At 53.8% G+C, this 14,678-nt stretch overlaps 1 protein-coding gene across 1 annotated transcript; it reads left to right on the plus strand.

Annotated features, from left to right (window-relative positions):
* The first annotated feature begins 13,707 nt into the window (after positions 1-13,707).
* LOC120642119 lies at positions 13,708-14,644 on the plus strand. The gene has a single exon (XM_039918524.1). The coding sequence runs from the start codon at positions 13,889-13,891 to the stop codon at positions 14,354-14,356; it is 468 nt and encodes a 155-aa protein (XP_039774458.1). The 5' UTR covers positions 13,708-13,888; the 3' UTR covers positions 14,357-14,644.
* Positions 14,645-14,678: the final 34 nt, after the last annotated feature.

Below are 14,678 nucleotides of genomic sequence, written 5' to 3' on the forward strand. Positions count from 1 at the left end.
GCGGGCGGGAGGTCATTTGCGCCCGCGACAGGACAGAGGTCGTCTCTACCGGCGATGGGTAGGGGGACTCCCACGCCCGCGGTGTCGACGGGTGGCGGTGGGTCCGCAGCAAGTGCGGAGACGCCCGCGCAGACGGCTTCGACGCTCCAGGCCGATCCGAGGACGACGCCCTCGGGTCAGTCGTCGAGAGGTGTCAGTGTGCTGCGGGCCCGATGGAGCGGCTCGGGCAAGCGCAGTATGAGCGCCCGATCAGGGTGAGTGGTTTTGATTTTATCCTTCACATTTGTTTAATTGGCCCCCCAATCCTGCTGACTTCAGCGCTTCTTCCCCGGTTACCAGCTCCGGGGCCATCGCCAGGGATGCAGCACTGCTTGCGCCGAACAAGGCCCTCAAGACCGGAGCGCGTGCCACACCGCACACGGCGCCGCAGCCCCTGCCCGTCATGGACATTGTGGCGGAGGCCGCGAAGCTCCAGGAGGCGATCGCTCGAGGGGCCCAGAAGGCCCAACAGGCTCGAGCGCCAGAGAGCAGGGGCGACGCTGTCCAGGGCGGCGCTGTAACGGGCGCTCAGGCTGATGCCGAGGGGGAGATCTGTGACACCCTAGGTGTCTGCACAGTAGTTGTGTATCTATTGTATGCATCATGTGATTGAATTGCTTGAAAAAGGATCTTTTTGTAAATATAAAGGTTATATGTGTAATTATGATTTTATGCAAGGTCCTTTTTATAGTTATATTTGAATAGGTTGTGGAATTATAGCTTTTGTGGAGGGTGTTTTTGCAAAATTTAGTGCAATCATTGCATGGCAGGAAATCTTTCATTTCAGTCTAAGTTTAAAGTGAAATTGCATTGAAAAAGACAAAATTCCTTGGAATTCAAAATCCCTCCTATGTTTTCAAAAATATCTCTTGAATCTTTGATCAAATAAATTTTTGCACAACATCAAAGTTGTAGATCTTGAAAAATGGAACAACTTTTATGTTGGGCACTTTTTTATTTGAGCCCTATTTTAAAAGTTATCTCTATTTTACAGTTGGGTCCTTGGAATTTTTGGTAATTGCAAATCAGCCCATTTTCCCCTTCCTCCAGCCTGCTTACCTGCTCTGCTTCTCACCGCCGTGGGGCAGCGCCGCCCACCGCGCTGGGCCGCCCCCAGGCCACCTCCTGCTTGCTAAGCACTCCACACGTCGCGCCTGAGCATTCCTCGCCGCTCTTGCTCTCGCGCTGGTGCCCTCTCTGCTCTGCCACACGCCCTAGGCCGCCCGCCGATTGCCACCTCGCCGAGCCGTGGCTGGCCCGCTGTAGAACCCCGGAGCTCTATCTCGCACGCGCTCCAGAACCAGTGGCACCCCTGCACTCTATTCCGCACGCTCTCTCTCCGTTTCCCCGACCCCAAACCCTAGAACACCACCGCCTCCGCCATGGCCGCCGTCTTCCTCTGAGCTCACCGTCGAACCCACTCCTCCGCCCTTCCCCGCCCTCAATTAACCCCGCCAATCGCTTCGCCTCACTCCCGCGCAGCTCACGGGCAATTCCTTCTCGCCCAGAACCCACCGGAGCCCCCTCGCCGTCGTAGCCCGAGCTCCGCCGCCACCTGCTCACCATGGAGCTCATAGCTCCGGACCTCCTCCGCTCAATCCAACCCCTCCACTAGATCCGCCTCGCCCTCGCACAACTAGTCAACCTCTTCTCATCGACCATCTTCCACCAGAGCGCCGACTCCGTCAACGTAGATCGCCGGCGACCGCCGTGCTCCGCAGACCCGTCTCCTCCGACCCTCTCCCGACGCGCCAAGGACACCAGGAGGTCCTCCTTGGCCTGCTCTCCATTTCCCCCAACCCCACCCTCGCCGCCGGCGACTCCTCTCGCCGGTAAAGGCCGGCCAACCCTTCTCTGTTTTCCTTCCCCAGTCAAGGACCTCGAGTTTGAAATTCAAGAAACACCAGGGGGTTATTTGAATAGCTTGTGACTCATATGAATAGTAGCAGCAAGGGCTTATTTGTTACTTCTAGCTGTAAATTTGAAATTCAATAGAAATTCGTAGAAAATTCGTAAATTAGCAAATCTAGTTGTTCTGGAATCCTTGTGTAAATCTCTATGCAGTAGAATCAAAATAGGATGGATGTTTGTTGAAAGTTTTTGCTGTACAAATTGATTTGTGGCACTAGGTATATAAAGACTAGTTGTTTATTCTTTTTCTTAATTATTGTTTGAAGCCTTGTTATGCTCTGAAATTTTTATGGTGGTTTGTTCATATGACACTAGTGTTGATATAAAAAATTTCGTGGTCAGTTCTCATGTGTAGATTTTTCTTTGATTTAATCTTTGTTTAGTAGACTTTAGTTATGATAAATAATTTATGTTGATGATAAATCATGAAAATATTAATGAGTGTTCTTTTTGAATATTTTAGCTTTTACATGAAGTTTGAGAACCAGTTCATGACTAGAACAGAAGTTAAAATTGAATCTTCTTAGATTCATATCTGTTTTGTTTATTTTCTCAGAATTAATTATTTGTATATAAAATCATAAAAATTTCACAGTAGCTAATTCATCCCTGTGTAGACCTACTTTTAAATTTTGAGCTTCTTTTTCTCTCTGGTTTAACTTGTGTAATTCAATCTTGTTCTAGGTGTTGTCTGAATGAATGAATTGTTCTCAATAAATGGCTATATGTTTTGGCATGAAGTTTACATGATAGCTTACTCTGTTCATATTCTGTTTAGTGTAATTTTTTCTAAATTTATTACTGTTTGTGCTCTGAGTTGTTTATTTATTAATAAACCATGATTTAATTGCTATAGGAAACTACTCTCACTTGTTTAGGAAGTTAGTATAGCTTTCTTGTGCTGTTGATCATGATGCCTTGTGTAGTTAGATATGTTGAGTTACTACTCTATAAACGATTGCACATGTGTGTATTAATTTTGTTTCCTTAGCTTCACCACATTGTGTGTTTTTAATACTGTTCTTGCATTACATATAGATACGACTGCTTTGTCGGACGGGACGTACGAGCTGATCCCGGATTCCGAAGGAGGTGATCTCGAGGCTCAAGCGAACACTGTTGTACTAACTGAAGCCCCAGACCAAAGTTCGGAAGAGCCCAGGGCTGAAATAGTTAGTGACTACTGAGAAGGCAAGCCCCGGACATAACCTATATTTCAAATTATTACCTTTACTGTTATTACTTACTTGTGCATTTACAGTTCTTAGGATTTGAATTGAAACCCTAGATGCATGATCCTAGGAACCTATGTACTGAACACTAGAACTAAGTTCGAATAATTGCTAAGCTTATAGGACTGGTAAAAGTCGAGTGATTGCCTGTCACTCGCGTGCTCTATAGGAATTGCTTGTTTACTTTTCGTTATCAATATAAGGACGACGGACGGGGTTGTGTTTCGATATCATGACCTTGTGTGAAGACCCCGTCTGTGTTGATGAACTTGTTAAGGTCGCGGTGTGTGGTAGTGCTGGTTAAGTTTTTGAACGTACTAGCCACATGCCGTAAATATAGTACGCGGTAAGCCTAGTAACCGATTGGACCGGGGAGTTGATATATTGACACTCTCTCTTTAGAGATAGGTTTTTATGTTTATGTTGATCAACACCACGACTAGGAGGGACAAGGTTGGACCTTGGAGCCCTGTAGTCGGGGAGAGTGTTCCTATCCACAAGCCAGAAAGAAAGTCAAACGGTTGTTTGGGAACGACCCGACGGTGTTCCAAACGTGTGTGTAAGGTCTGCCTGGCCAGGTTAACAAATTCGATTCGAATCGTCTGCTTCCCACACTTTGGGACTGCTTGATCTCTTTGCCGCACAGAGTAATAAGAGCAACATTATGATATTCAATTTTGATGTTTGCTTCAAGATCTACCATGATTGGATAGTAGTTGCTTACATAGAATGGTTAATCAACTAGAATCTTGGAAGCTAAAACTTGAAAGTAAGGACCTACTCTTTATTGCTTTTCAGCAAAAGGAAAATCAGAGCCTCACAGAACCTTGCATAGTCTAGCTAAAGTGGGCTACGTATACCCGTTGACGGTTAAGTCTTGCTGAGTATTAGAATACTTAGCCTTGCTGTTGAAACCCTTTTTCATGTATGAGTTTTGAGGATCAGATCGCTAGCTTGACCTATCCCTGCTCTTTGCCTCCTGGCTGGTCCGTAGAGTGGGATACGTCTTCGGCCGGCAATGACCCTGACGAGTGATACCATGCTTGGGCTAGCCTGGTATTCTTTTGCGACATGTTGTAGCCGTCGTGTGTTATCTTCCGCTGTTTAAACTCTGAATCTTTACACTTATGGCTTGTATAACTGTTTTACTAAGTTTGGTTTTGTAATAATGGTTTGAACTGGTTTGTAATTACTACTTGCTTGTGTTGTAAAATTGTGGTTGTAATATCTCTGGACTCGCCTTCGTGCGGGGTATGCTTGTTCGATCCGAGAACCGGTGGTTGTATCGGGACGTTACACGACAGACCAAGAATTGTTCTGTTTGAAGTGTGTTTGAGCTGGTGTTGCCTTTATGGTGATGGCCTGCCCACTTGAGCCGAGATAATTCAGGTGGTTCTGCAACAATGTCGGCCGGGGCGGCGCAAATGACGCCACCCAGCCGGACGTCGAGATCGGGGCCGGTCGGGACGACGCGGATAGTGCCGCCCGGCCGGTAGTAGGAGAAGGGGAAACTGGTGGGGGGGCGCAGGAACGCCCCGCCAGCCAAATAGGGGTGGAGACCCTCGTCCTCGAGCCCCCGAGGGCTGGGGTCGAGGGTGTCGCAGAGGAGTCGGCACCAGGGGCGCCGGCAAAGGAGGAAACCTTCATCCCGGAGCCTGCGGGGGCCCGGGACGACGGGGTTATTGCGGCGGTGACGGCGCAAGCGGCGCCGGAGAACGTGGCACCGGTGGTGCAACTGCCGGAGAGCAGCGAGGAGTACGGGGACCCGAGGGACATTGAACCTGTTGCTGCTGCTGGCACCGCCGACCGGGTTGCCGAGTTCACGTCGGCCTCCGAGGAGGTACTCAATGCAGGGACGTCCGAGGGGCCCCGTCCCGGGGCGATCGTCCAGTCCGGGGTCCCTCTGGAGTTTCTCCGCTGCGAGCAGGAGGACGAAGCCATCTGGAAGACGCAGATCGAGGCCAGCTCCCAGATTCTGGGCCACCTCGACCGCGCCTTGGAGGTTCATAGAACGACGGATTTCAAGATCAGCCAGGTAGGTGGCTCTCTCCCCGGAATCGTTAGTATTTGGCCTTGATTTTGTTCATTTCATTCATGCTCTTCCACTTGCAGCGGCTGAGGGACATCTCACGCAAAAAGAGCGACGAGCTGAACTGGCTGTACTCCCAGATGCGCTGGCTTGGGCAGCACAATGCTGACTTGGTGCTGAAGAACATCGACGCCAACACCAAGATGACAGATCTGGGGGCGCGTCAGCAGGCGCTAGAGGAAGAGTTGGCGCGAACCGCCGGCGAGCGCGACGTCCAGACGGCCGCGGTAGAGCAGAAGGCTCAGGAAGCCGAGGCGCGGACTGCCGAGCTGCAGCGTGTGAGGGCAGCGCTCGAGCAAAAGGAGGTCGAGCTCGAGCACAAGGAGGCCGAGCTCCAAGGCAAGGAGGCCGAGCTCCAACGCGAGAAGGCGACCGTCGCCACGCTTTCCGGGACCCTTGAGGAAAAGGGCAAAGCCCTCGAGGAAAAGGAGGTGGCCATCCGGAACGCGGAAGTCGCCCTCAAGTAGAAGGAGGACTCCCTATCCTCGCTCGAAGAGGCCGCCCGAGTCCAGCAGGAGGAAGCGCAAAAGAATATCACGGGTGAGTGCTCGAGATTTCGCCTTTGTCAGATCCTAATTCATCGCAGCTTATCTTGGTTCTTTTGACCAGAGCTGAGGCAGAGAGTGGCGGACGAGACTGTGGCGAAGGAGGCAGTCAGCACCGCGCTCATGGCGGCACAGGCTGAATATACAGACCTGGAGCGGACTGCTGTGAGCGTGTGCCAGGAGCTCGAGGGGGAGGGCGCCGTGTCTGGTAGCTCGGTGATCAGCCGCCTGCGAGCGCTAGGTGGTCGGATCGTCGAGCACGACAAGAGCACCTTCCGCCTTGGTGTCCTGCGAGCCCTCGCCGTGGCCTCGACGCACTACATCATGGACCTCCAGAGGGTGTCGTCCCAACCGACGCCGATGCGGATGCTACGTCGACCATCGTGGATGACACTGACACCGACGCCGCCGCCGAGGAGTTCGCCACCGTTCTGGCCGCGAAGCTAGAAGCCGACATCCCCCCCATAGCCGAATTCGATGCCGCTGAAGACCCGCACAGGGGGGATGATAACCTGTAGGTAGTCTGGGCCTCGGAGCTGTGATGGCTCAGGTTTTTAATAGCCAATTTAGGGTAATTAGAACTAAATCATGCATCATTACATAGGAAACCTTGAATTAATGCATGTGTATGCATGAATGCCTATATGTATGTGTGTCTGTGTGTGTGTTTGAACACAGGGGAGAACACTTAAATAACTTTTGAACCAAGGCAAGTGTGCATATGAAATTGATTAGGCATCTCATTAACATCATGATAAACCAAAGTTTAGTTGATGTAAAGGGGAGAAAATGAAGTTTTACACATGAAATGACGAGTTCTTCAAATTACAGCTTTTAAACATTTAAATCATCTTTCAAATCGTAACGAACAGGTATTAAAAATGAATTTTAAACTGTTGCTCAAATAAATTTTTGCCCAAAACCAATGTTATAGGTTTTCGAATGACGAACAACTTTCGTGTTCAAAGTTTTTCGATTTGCCACACAAAAATGGGAGGAAAAGTTGATTTCCGAAGTGTATATGATATTTTCAAATACACTCAAGTTTTAAATTTTATTTTTCAAACGAAGCCTCAAATGAAAAAGCGCCTAAAACGAAAGTTGTAGATCTCGAAATTTTAAGCAAGTTTGATATTCAAAAGTTTTTCATTTAACCTTTGGAATAGGGATAAAAATGGAGTTTACAAACTGGAGTTTTGAACTTTGCTTTATTTACGAAACTGCCATTACTACCATCTCCTCCTGCTCTGCTCGCGCCGCCGCAGCTTCTCGGTGTCTGCGTCCACGCGTCGCCGTGCCGCTGCCCTCGCCGTCGCTCAAGCCGTCCTCACCCGTTCACGATGCCAACTTCGATTTCTCCTCTTCGCTTCGCATATTCCAGGGCCGAACTCCCTTCTTTCCGTCGCCCAGAGCGCTGCCGGCGCCATAGCTGCCAGCTCGCCGTGGGGATCCCCTCTCCAGCCCTCCGCTGCCACAACTCTGCATCTAGGAAGCTCTCCCTCCTCCCACTGATGCTTACCGGCTCGTTCCCGCTCATCCTTTATTGTTTCGGGAAATCGTAAATGCGAGTACAAACGATGTACAAATAGCTCGGAACTCTAAGGATATAAGCGACGTAGCTGCTGTATGTTCCAAGCATTGGTGAGGACTTCACCGTTTTTATTCGCCATCTTGTACGTGTCGGGCTTGATCACCTCGGCGATGATGTATGGGCCTTCCCACTGTGGTGAGAGCTTGTGGCGGCCCCTGTTGTCTTGTCGAAGCCTCAGCACCAAGTCCCCTTTGTTGAGGTCTCGGCGCCGAACTCTCTGCGCTTATTATCTTCGCAGGGACTGCTGATAGCGCGCAGAGTATAGGAGCGCCACGTCTCGAGCCTTGTCCACTTGATCCAGCGAGTCCTCACGGGCTTGCTGGCTCTGCTGCTCTTGGTAGGCCTTGAGCCTCGGTGACCCATACTCCAGGTCCGTGGGGAGCATGGCCTCGGCGCCATAAACGAGGAAGAACGGGGTAAAGCCCGTGGCTCTGCTTGGGGTCATCCTCAAGCTCCAAATAATCAAGGGTAGCTCTGTGAGCCACCTCCGGCCAAATTTGTTCAGCTTGTTGAAGATCCTTGGCTTCAGCCCTTGGAGGATCATGCCATTGGCACGCTCCACTTGCCCGTTCGTCTGTGGGAGCACCACAGCCGACCAGTCCACGCATATGTGGTAGCTGTCAAAGAATGCCAAGAATTTCTTGACTGTGAACTGGGTGCCGTTGTCGGTGATGATCGAGTTCGGGACCCCAAACCTGAAGACAATGTCAGTAAAGAACAGAACGGCTTGCTCGGATCTAATCTTGCCGATGGGTCGAGCCTCGATCCACTTGAAGAATTTGTCGATTGCTACCAACAAGTGGGTGAAGCCCCCGGGTGCCTTCTGCAGCGGGCCGACGAGGTCCAGCCCCCACACGGCAAACGCCCTCGTGATGGGGATGGTCTGCAGAGCGTGGGCCGGGAGGTGCGTCTTTCGAGCGTAGAACTGGCAACCCTCGCAGGTCCACACGACGTCGGTGGCGTCGGCGATCGCGGTGGGCTAGTAAAAGCCTTGTCGAAACGCGTTACCCACGAGGGTGCACGACGCGGTGTGATGACCGCAGGTGCCAGCGTGGATGTCACGGATCAGCTCCTTGCCCTCGGGGATGGGGATGCATCGCTGCAAGACGCCCGAGGGACTGCGCTTGTATAGCTCGTCGTCGATTAGTATAGAGGACTTGGCCCGCCTAGCGAGGCGCCGCGCCTGAGCACGGTCCGAGGGTAGGATCCCTCGAATCATCCAGTCGAGGTACTGGGTGAGCCAATCTTGCGAAGTTAGGGCCTCGTCGATCTCCATTGCTTCGGCCTCGTCCATGGAGGATGTCTCGAAGTCAGCGTCCATGGGCTCGGCCTCGTCCGCCGGGGGGTTCCCGCCGGAGGGCCCGGCGTTCGAGAGGCCCGGTTCCGCCGGATCCTTGAATTTGATGGAGGGCTTGGTGATGTCGCGAGCGAAGATGTTCGGGGGACGGTGGTCCACCCTGACGCGATCTTGGCTAGTTCATCGGCATCTTCGTTGTACTTACGCGGGACATGATTGAGTTCTAGGCCGTCGAACTTGTCTTCGAGGCGGCGTACTGCATTGCAGTATGCCTCCATCTTCGGATCGTGGCAGCTAGACTCCTTCATCACTTGGTCAATGACGAGTTGAGAGTCGCCATCGAGGCGCTTGACACCGAGCTCGATGGCGATGCGGAGGCCACTGAGGAGGGCCTCGTACTCCGCCATATTGTTAGACGCAGGGAAGTGCAAAAGTATTAAGTATCATATGTGATCTCCGAGGGGTGAGATGAAGACGAGGCCAGCGCCGGCGCCGGTTTTCATCACCGACCCGTCAAAGTACACGGTCCAGCATTCAGCCTGGATTTGTGGTGGGGGTAGCTGAGTGTCCGTCCACTCAGCCACGAAGTCAGCCAAGACTTGGGACTTGATCGCTTTGCGGGGGGCGTAGGTGAGAGTTTCTCCCATCAGCTCCACGGACCATTTGGCAATTCTACCCTCGGCTTCCCTGTTGCGGACTATCTCTCCCAGAGGGAAAGACGAGACCATGGTGATGGGATGGGCCTCGAAGTAGTGGCGCAGCTTGCGCCGAACCAAAACCACTGCGTATAGCAGCTTCTGAATCTACGGATAGCGTGTCTTGGTTCCAAACAACACCTCGCTGATGTAGTACACCGGCCGTTGGATAGGCAGAGCATGGCCCTACTCTTGTCTTTCGACAACGACCACCGCACTGACCACTTGGGTCGTCGCAGCTACGTACAGATAGAGGGGCTCGCCATCTACGGGTGGTGTGAGAATATGTGCATGAGTGAGTGATGCCTTCAGCTAGTCGAGGGCTTCTTGAGCTTCGGGGGTCCACGTGAAGCGCTCGGTTTTTCTCGGGAGTCGATATAGGGGCAAGCATTTCTCGCCGAGATGCGAGATGAATCGGCTGAGGGACGCTAGGCATCCCATGACCCTTTGTACCCCCTTTAGGTCTCGGATCGGTCCCATCCGAGTGATGGCCAAGACTTTCTCAGGGTTGGGTTCGATGCCCCGTTGGGAGACAATGAAACCCAAGAGCATGCCTCGAGGGACTCCGAACACACACTTCTCGGGGTTGAGTTTTACCCCTTTGGCCCTTAGGCAATCGAATGCGATCCTGAGATCGGCTACCAGGTCGTCCGGCTTCCTGGATTTTATGACGATGTCGTCGACTTATGCTTCTATGATCCGCCCAAGATGGTCCCCGAATACGTGGAGCATACACCGCTGATATATAGCTCCGGCGTTTCGGAGGCCAAAGGGCATCGTGACGTAGCAGTACATGCCGAAAGGTGTGATAAAAGAGGTCGCGAGCTGGTCGGACTCTTTCATCTTGATTTGGTGGTAACTGGAATAAGCATCAAGAAAGGACAAAAGTTCACATCCCGCAGTTGAATATACGATTTGATCAATGCGCGGCAAAGGAAAGGGAACCTTCGGACATGCCATATTTAAACTAGTGTAGTCTACGCACATCCTCCAACTCCCATTCTTTTTCTTCACTAACACAAGATTAGCTAGCCACTCGGGATCGAATGCTTCCTTGATGAACCCGGCCGCCAGAAGTTTCTGCAGCTCCTCGCCGATCGCCCGGCACTTGAGCTCGTCGAAGCGTCGCAGGCGCTGCTTCACCGGCTTGGAGTTGGGTCAGATATCAAGGGAGCGCTCGGTGACCTCCCTCGGAATGCCAGGCATGTCCGAGGGGCTCCACGCGAAGATGTCTGCGTTGGCGAGGAGAAAGTCGATGAGCACCACTTCCTATTTGCTGTCGAGGATGGCGCTGACCTGCAACGCCTTGTCGTCGGAGCAATTCGGGTCGAGGGGCACCTTCTTGGTACCTTCGGCGGGTTCGAAGCTGCCCGCGTGCCAGTGCGTGGAGTCCAAGGCCTCGCTCACCATCTTATCGAGAGTGGCTGCAAGGGCCTCGTCCTCCGCTTGAGCCTCCGCGTGCTCAACACACTCGACGTCGCACTCATAGGCGTGCTAGAACGAGGAGCCGACGGTGATGACGCCCCTTGGACCCGGCATCTTCAGCTTGAGGTAGGTGTAGTTGGGGACGGCCATGAACTTGGCGTAGCAGGGATGGCCAAGGATGGCGTGGTAGGCTCCCCGAAACCCCGCCACCTTGAAGGTGAGCACTTCCTTGCGGATGTTGGCTGCCGTACCGAAATAGACGGGTAGGTCGATCTGGCCGAGGGGTTGGACTCGCCTCCCCGGCGCAACGCCATGGAATGGCGACTTGCTGGGGCGGAGCTTGTTCAATCCGATCCCCATGAGCTCCAAGGTGTGGGCGTACATGATGTTGAGGCTGCTGCCTCCGTCCATGAGCACCTTGGAGAAGCGGGTGTTGCCGATGATGGGGTCGACAACGAGCGGGTACCGTCCCGGGTGTGGGACGTAGTCGGGGTGGTCCTCGCGGCCGAAGGAAATGGTGTCCTCCGACCAGTCGAGGTAGGATGTCGTGGCCTTGGTGACGGAGAAGACTTCCCGGCACTCACGCTTGCGCTGCCGAGAGGTCATGTTCGTCGTTGGCCCTCCAAAGATGAAGAAGTCGTTCTCCACCGGGGGGAACTCGTCATCTCCACCTTTGTCGCCAGCATCCTTCTTCTTGTACTCGTCGCGATGCGCGACGCGGTTGTAGTACTTCCTGAGCATTTCGCACTGCTCGAGGGTGTGGTTGACCAAGCCCTTGTGGTAAGGGCACGGCTTCTTGAGCATGTCGTCGAATAGGCCGCCGCCACCTCGAGGGGGGCCTCGAGGTCCTTTGCGGTTTGGGGCGGCGACGAAGGCCTCGTCGGAGTCTTCCGCCTGCCCCGGTCCACGTTGGTTTGGTGGGGCCTGCTTCTTCCCTTTTTTCCCCCGCTTTTATTTCTTGGCGAAGGCTTTAATCTTGGCGTTGCCGCCCTCTGCGGGCGCATCTTCCTTGCGCTTGTTCGACTTGTCGTCGAAAATGGCACCAACAGCCTCGTCGCCGACGGCGTAGTTGGTGGCAGCGTCGAACAACTCGTTGGTGTTGGCGGGACGGCTTCGCGCAAGCTCGTGCACCAGGTTCCTGCACGTCGTGCCCTCGAGGAAGGCATTGATGACCTCGACGTGGGTGACGCTGGGGAGCTTGGTGCATTGCTTGGAGAAGCGCCACACGTAGTCACGTAGGGACTCATTGGGCTTCTGCCGACACCCTTTGAGGTCCCAGGAGTTCCCAGGGCGCACATACGTGCCCTGGAAGTTGCCCACGAAGATCTGGACTAAGTCGGCCCAGTTGTGGATCTAGTCCGCGGGCAAGTGCTTGAGCCACGTTCGTGTGACGTCAGCAAGGTGAAGGGGAAGGTTGCGGATGATGACCGCGTCTTCCGTCGCACTGCCCAGCTGGCATGCTAGGCGGTAGTCGTTGAGCCAGACTGTGGGATCAGTCTCGCCTGAGTACTTGACGGCGGTGGTGGGCTGTCGAAAGCGTGGGGGAAAAGGAGCGGTTCGAATATCCCGGCTGAACACACGGGTGCCCGGAGGCTCCGGTGACTCGCCCCTGTCGTGCTCGGGGTCGAAGCGTCCACCCCGTCGAGGGGTGTACTTCCTGCCGTTGATGATGTAGCGGCCGTCGCCGTCGTTGGCATGTCCGCGCGTGTCGTGGAGTCGTTCCCTTGCGGGAGCCTTTCCGATACGGTCGTGCACCGAGGGTGCCTTCGCATCATGCGCTGCGGCTGCCTTTCCCTTCCCTCCTGGTGGAGTGTGCACCGAAACCTCGTGGTCCTACCGTGCAGTCCCACCGGGCTGCTTCGGGACTATCGAGCGCATGCGAGACGCAGAGCTCTTGGCCTGCTGCACAGCAGCTTGCTCGATGAGCGCTTGTGCCTCGCGGCGCAGGTTGCAACCCAAAGTCGTCGACGACTCGGGCATTGCTTGGACTAGGTAGGCCGCAGCGACGAGTTTTTCGCCGGCCGTTTTTAGTTCCGGAGGTTTGTCGATGTTGTCGTCGACTAGGATCCACTCTCGGGCAACGCGTGCCACCGCCTGGGCATGTGCGCCACGCGCGTTGCGCTGTTGCTCGAGTGCGGTGCGCAGCTCCTGAGTCTGCCGACGCTGCTCGTCGAGCTTGGCTTGAAGCTCCTTGAGCTACGCCAGCTGTGCCTGCCGCGCCGCCGAGCTTGACGAAGAAGAAGGGGCCGCAGCCGGCACCACCGGTTGGTTTGCCTGCGCGTCTACCCCGCCGTTCCCGTCATCACCCGGAGCGTTGTCCTCTTGCCCGTCCGCGAGCTGGACCATGAAGCACTCCCGAGTGGGATCGTAATCCCCTCACTGGAGTCCTCGGAGCAGGTGAGGCAGTAAGTCGCCGCGAGCTGGAACGAGCGGAAAGCGTTTCAGCAGACCCATCGTAGAAGGGCCTAGGGAATCGGGCCGTGATTTTTCTTGGACAGCCAGCCCACAGCTCTTCTCGATGACTGGAACTAAATTGTTCCATTTGAAAAAAAAGAGTTCCATTAGAAAAAAAATTGTTCAGTTAGAAACAAATATTCTACTATAACAAATTGTTTCGTTGAAACAAAATAGGAAAAAATGTTTCATTGAAACCTTCAAGAGGAAAAAAATAAAAAGAGGCCTTCAACCTACTAGTTTTTTTTTTGAGATTATTCAACCTACTAGTGGGTTGGCAAACCACCCACCACCAGCAAGCAGGCCGCGCGCGGGCGCTTGTGACCCCGATTATTTGCTTTATATTCCCTTCATTATCCCTATGCTACTAAAAATTAGGAAGGCTGTAATTCTGAACCACGTCATCTATCCATGCTCCCTCGATCACGACGACTTCATGAGCACGCAGTTGGCGCCTCTTACCCAACGGGCATAATTAGTTGAGGCATGCCCTGGTTGCTGCCCAGATCATAAACGTAGCCACTATAAATACGCACGAACCGAATCTCGCAGCCAAAACCACACTAGAAAGAAGATTTGTATTGATCGAGAGCTAGCTCTAGCTGCAGCGATGCCTCGCTCACGCTGCCTCTCGGCGTCAGTACTACTCCTCGCGCTCGCCGTGGCGGCGGCCAGCGCCTCCTCGGCCTCGCCGGCGGCCTCACCGTTCGAGGCGCACCAGCAGGACGAGCGGAGCATCCCGAGCGACGCGCACCTCGAGGAGGCCACGCGCCTGCTGGCCGCGGAGGGCGCGACGCTGGCGGCCATCTGGGCGGAGAAGAAGAACACGCTGGCGCAGCCGCTTGAGCAGCAGCCGGGCGGCGGCGTGGCCACGCAGGGCGACGACCAGAGCTCGTCGGGAAGCGGCGAGCACGGCAAGGAGGAAGGGAACAGCAAGGAGGGCGAGAAGCAGGGCAAGAGCTGCCTCACCAAGGAGGAGTGCCACAAGAAGAAGCTGCTCTGCGGCAAGGGCTGCACGCTCTCGGCGCACAGCAAGTGCGCCGCCAAGTGCACCAAGTCCTGTGTCCCCACCTGCTAGGACTAGAAGCCATGGCCGAGATCTTAGTCTTCAGTTTGAGCGTGGCGTTGTGTGTCTTAGTCTTGAACTCTCGATAAGGTCGAACTCTTGATTAGGTCTGGGAGTGCCAATTCTGAAGTAGTAGATGGAGTGGGGAATAAGGAGGGGCACTTGCTGCCTGCATGCGTACCTCTCTGGTGTCTATCATCTGTTTGGGTTACAGTTTGTGTGAAGGTTCTTGGTGTCGAGATTAGTGGATAATCTTGGTGGCAATTTTAATCTGAATGGAAGTTCGACCTGTTTGTTGCATACAACTTGGCATTCATCTGAAACCAAACATTCG

Source organism: Panicum virgatum, chromosome 7K (genome assembly GCF_016808335.1).
Source record: "Panicum virgatum strain AP13 chromosome 7K, P.virgatum_v5, whole genome shotgun sequence".
Classification (NCBI taxonomy): domain Eukaryota; kingdom Viridiplantae; phylum Streptophyta; class Magnoliopsida; order Poales; family Poaceae; genus Panicum; species Panicum virgatum.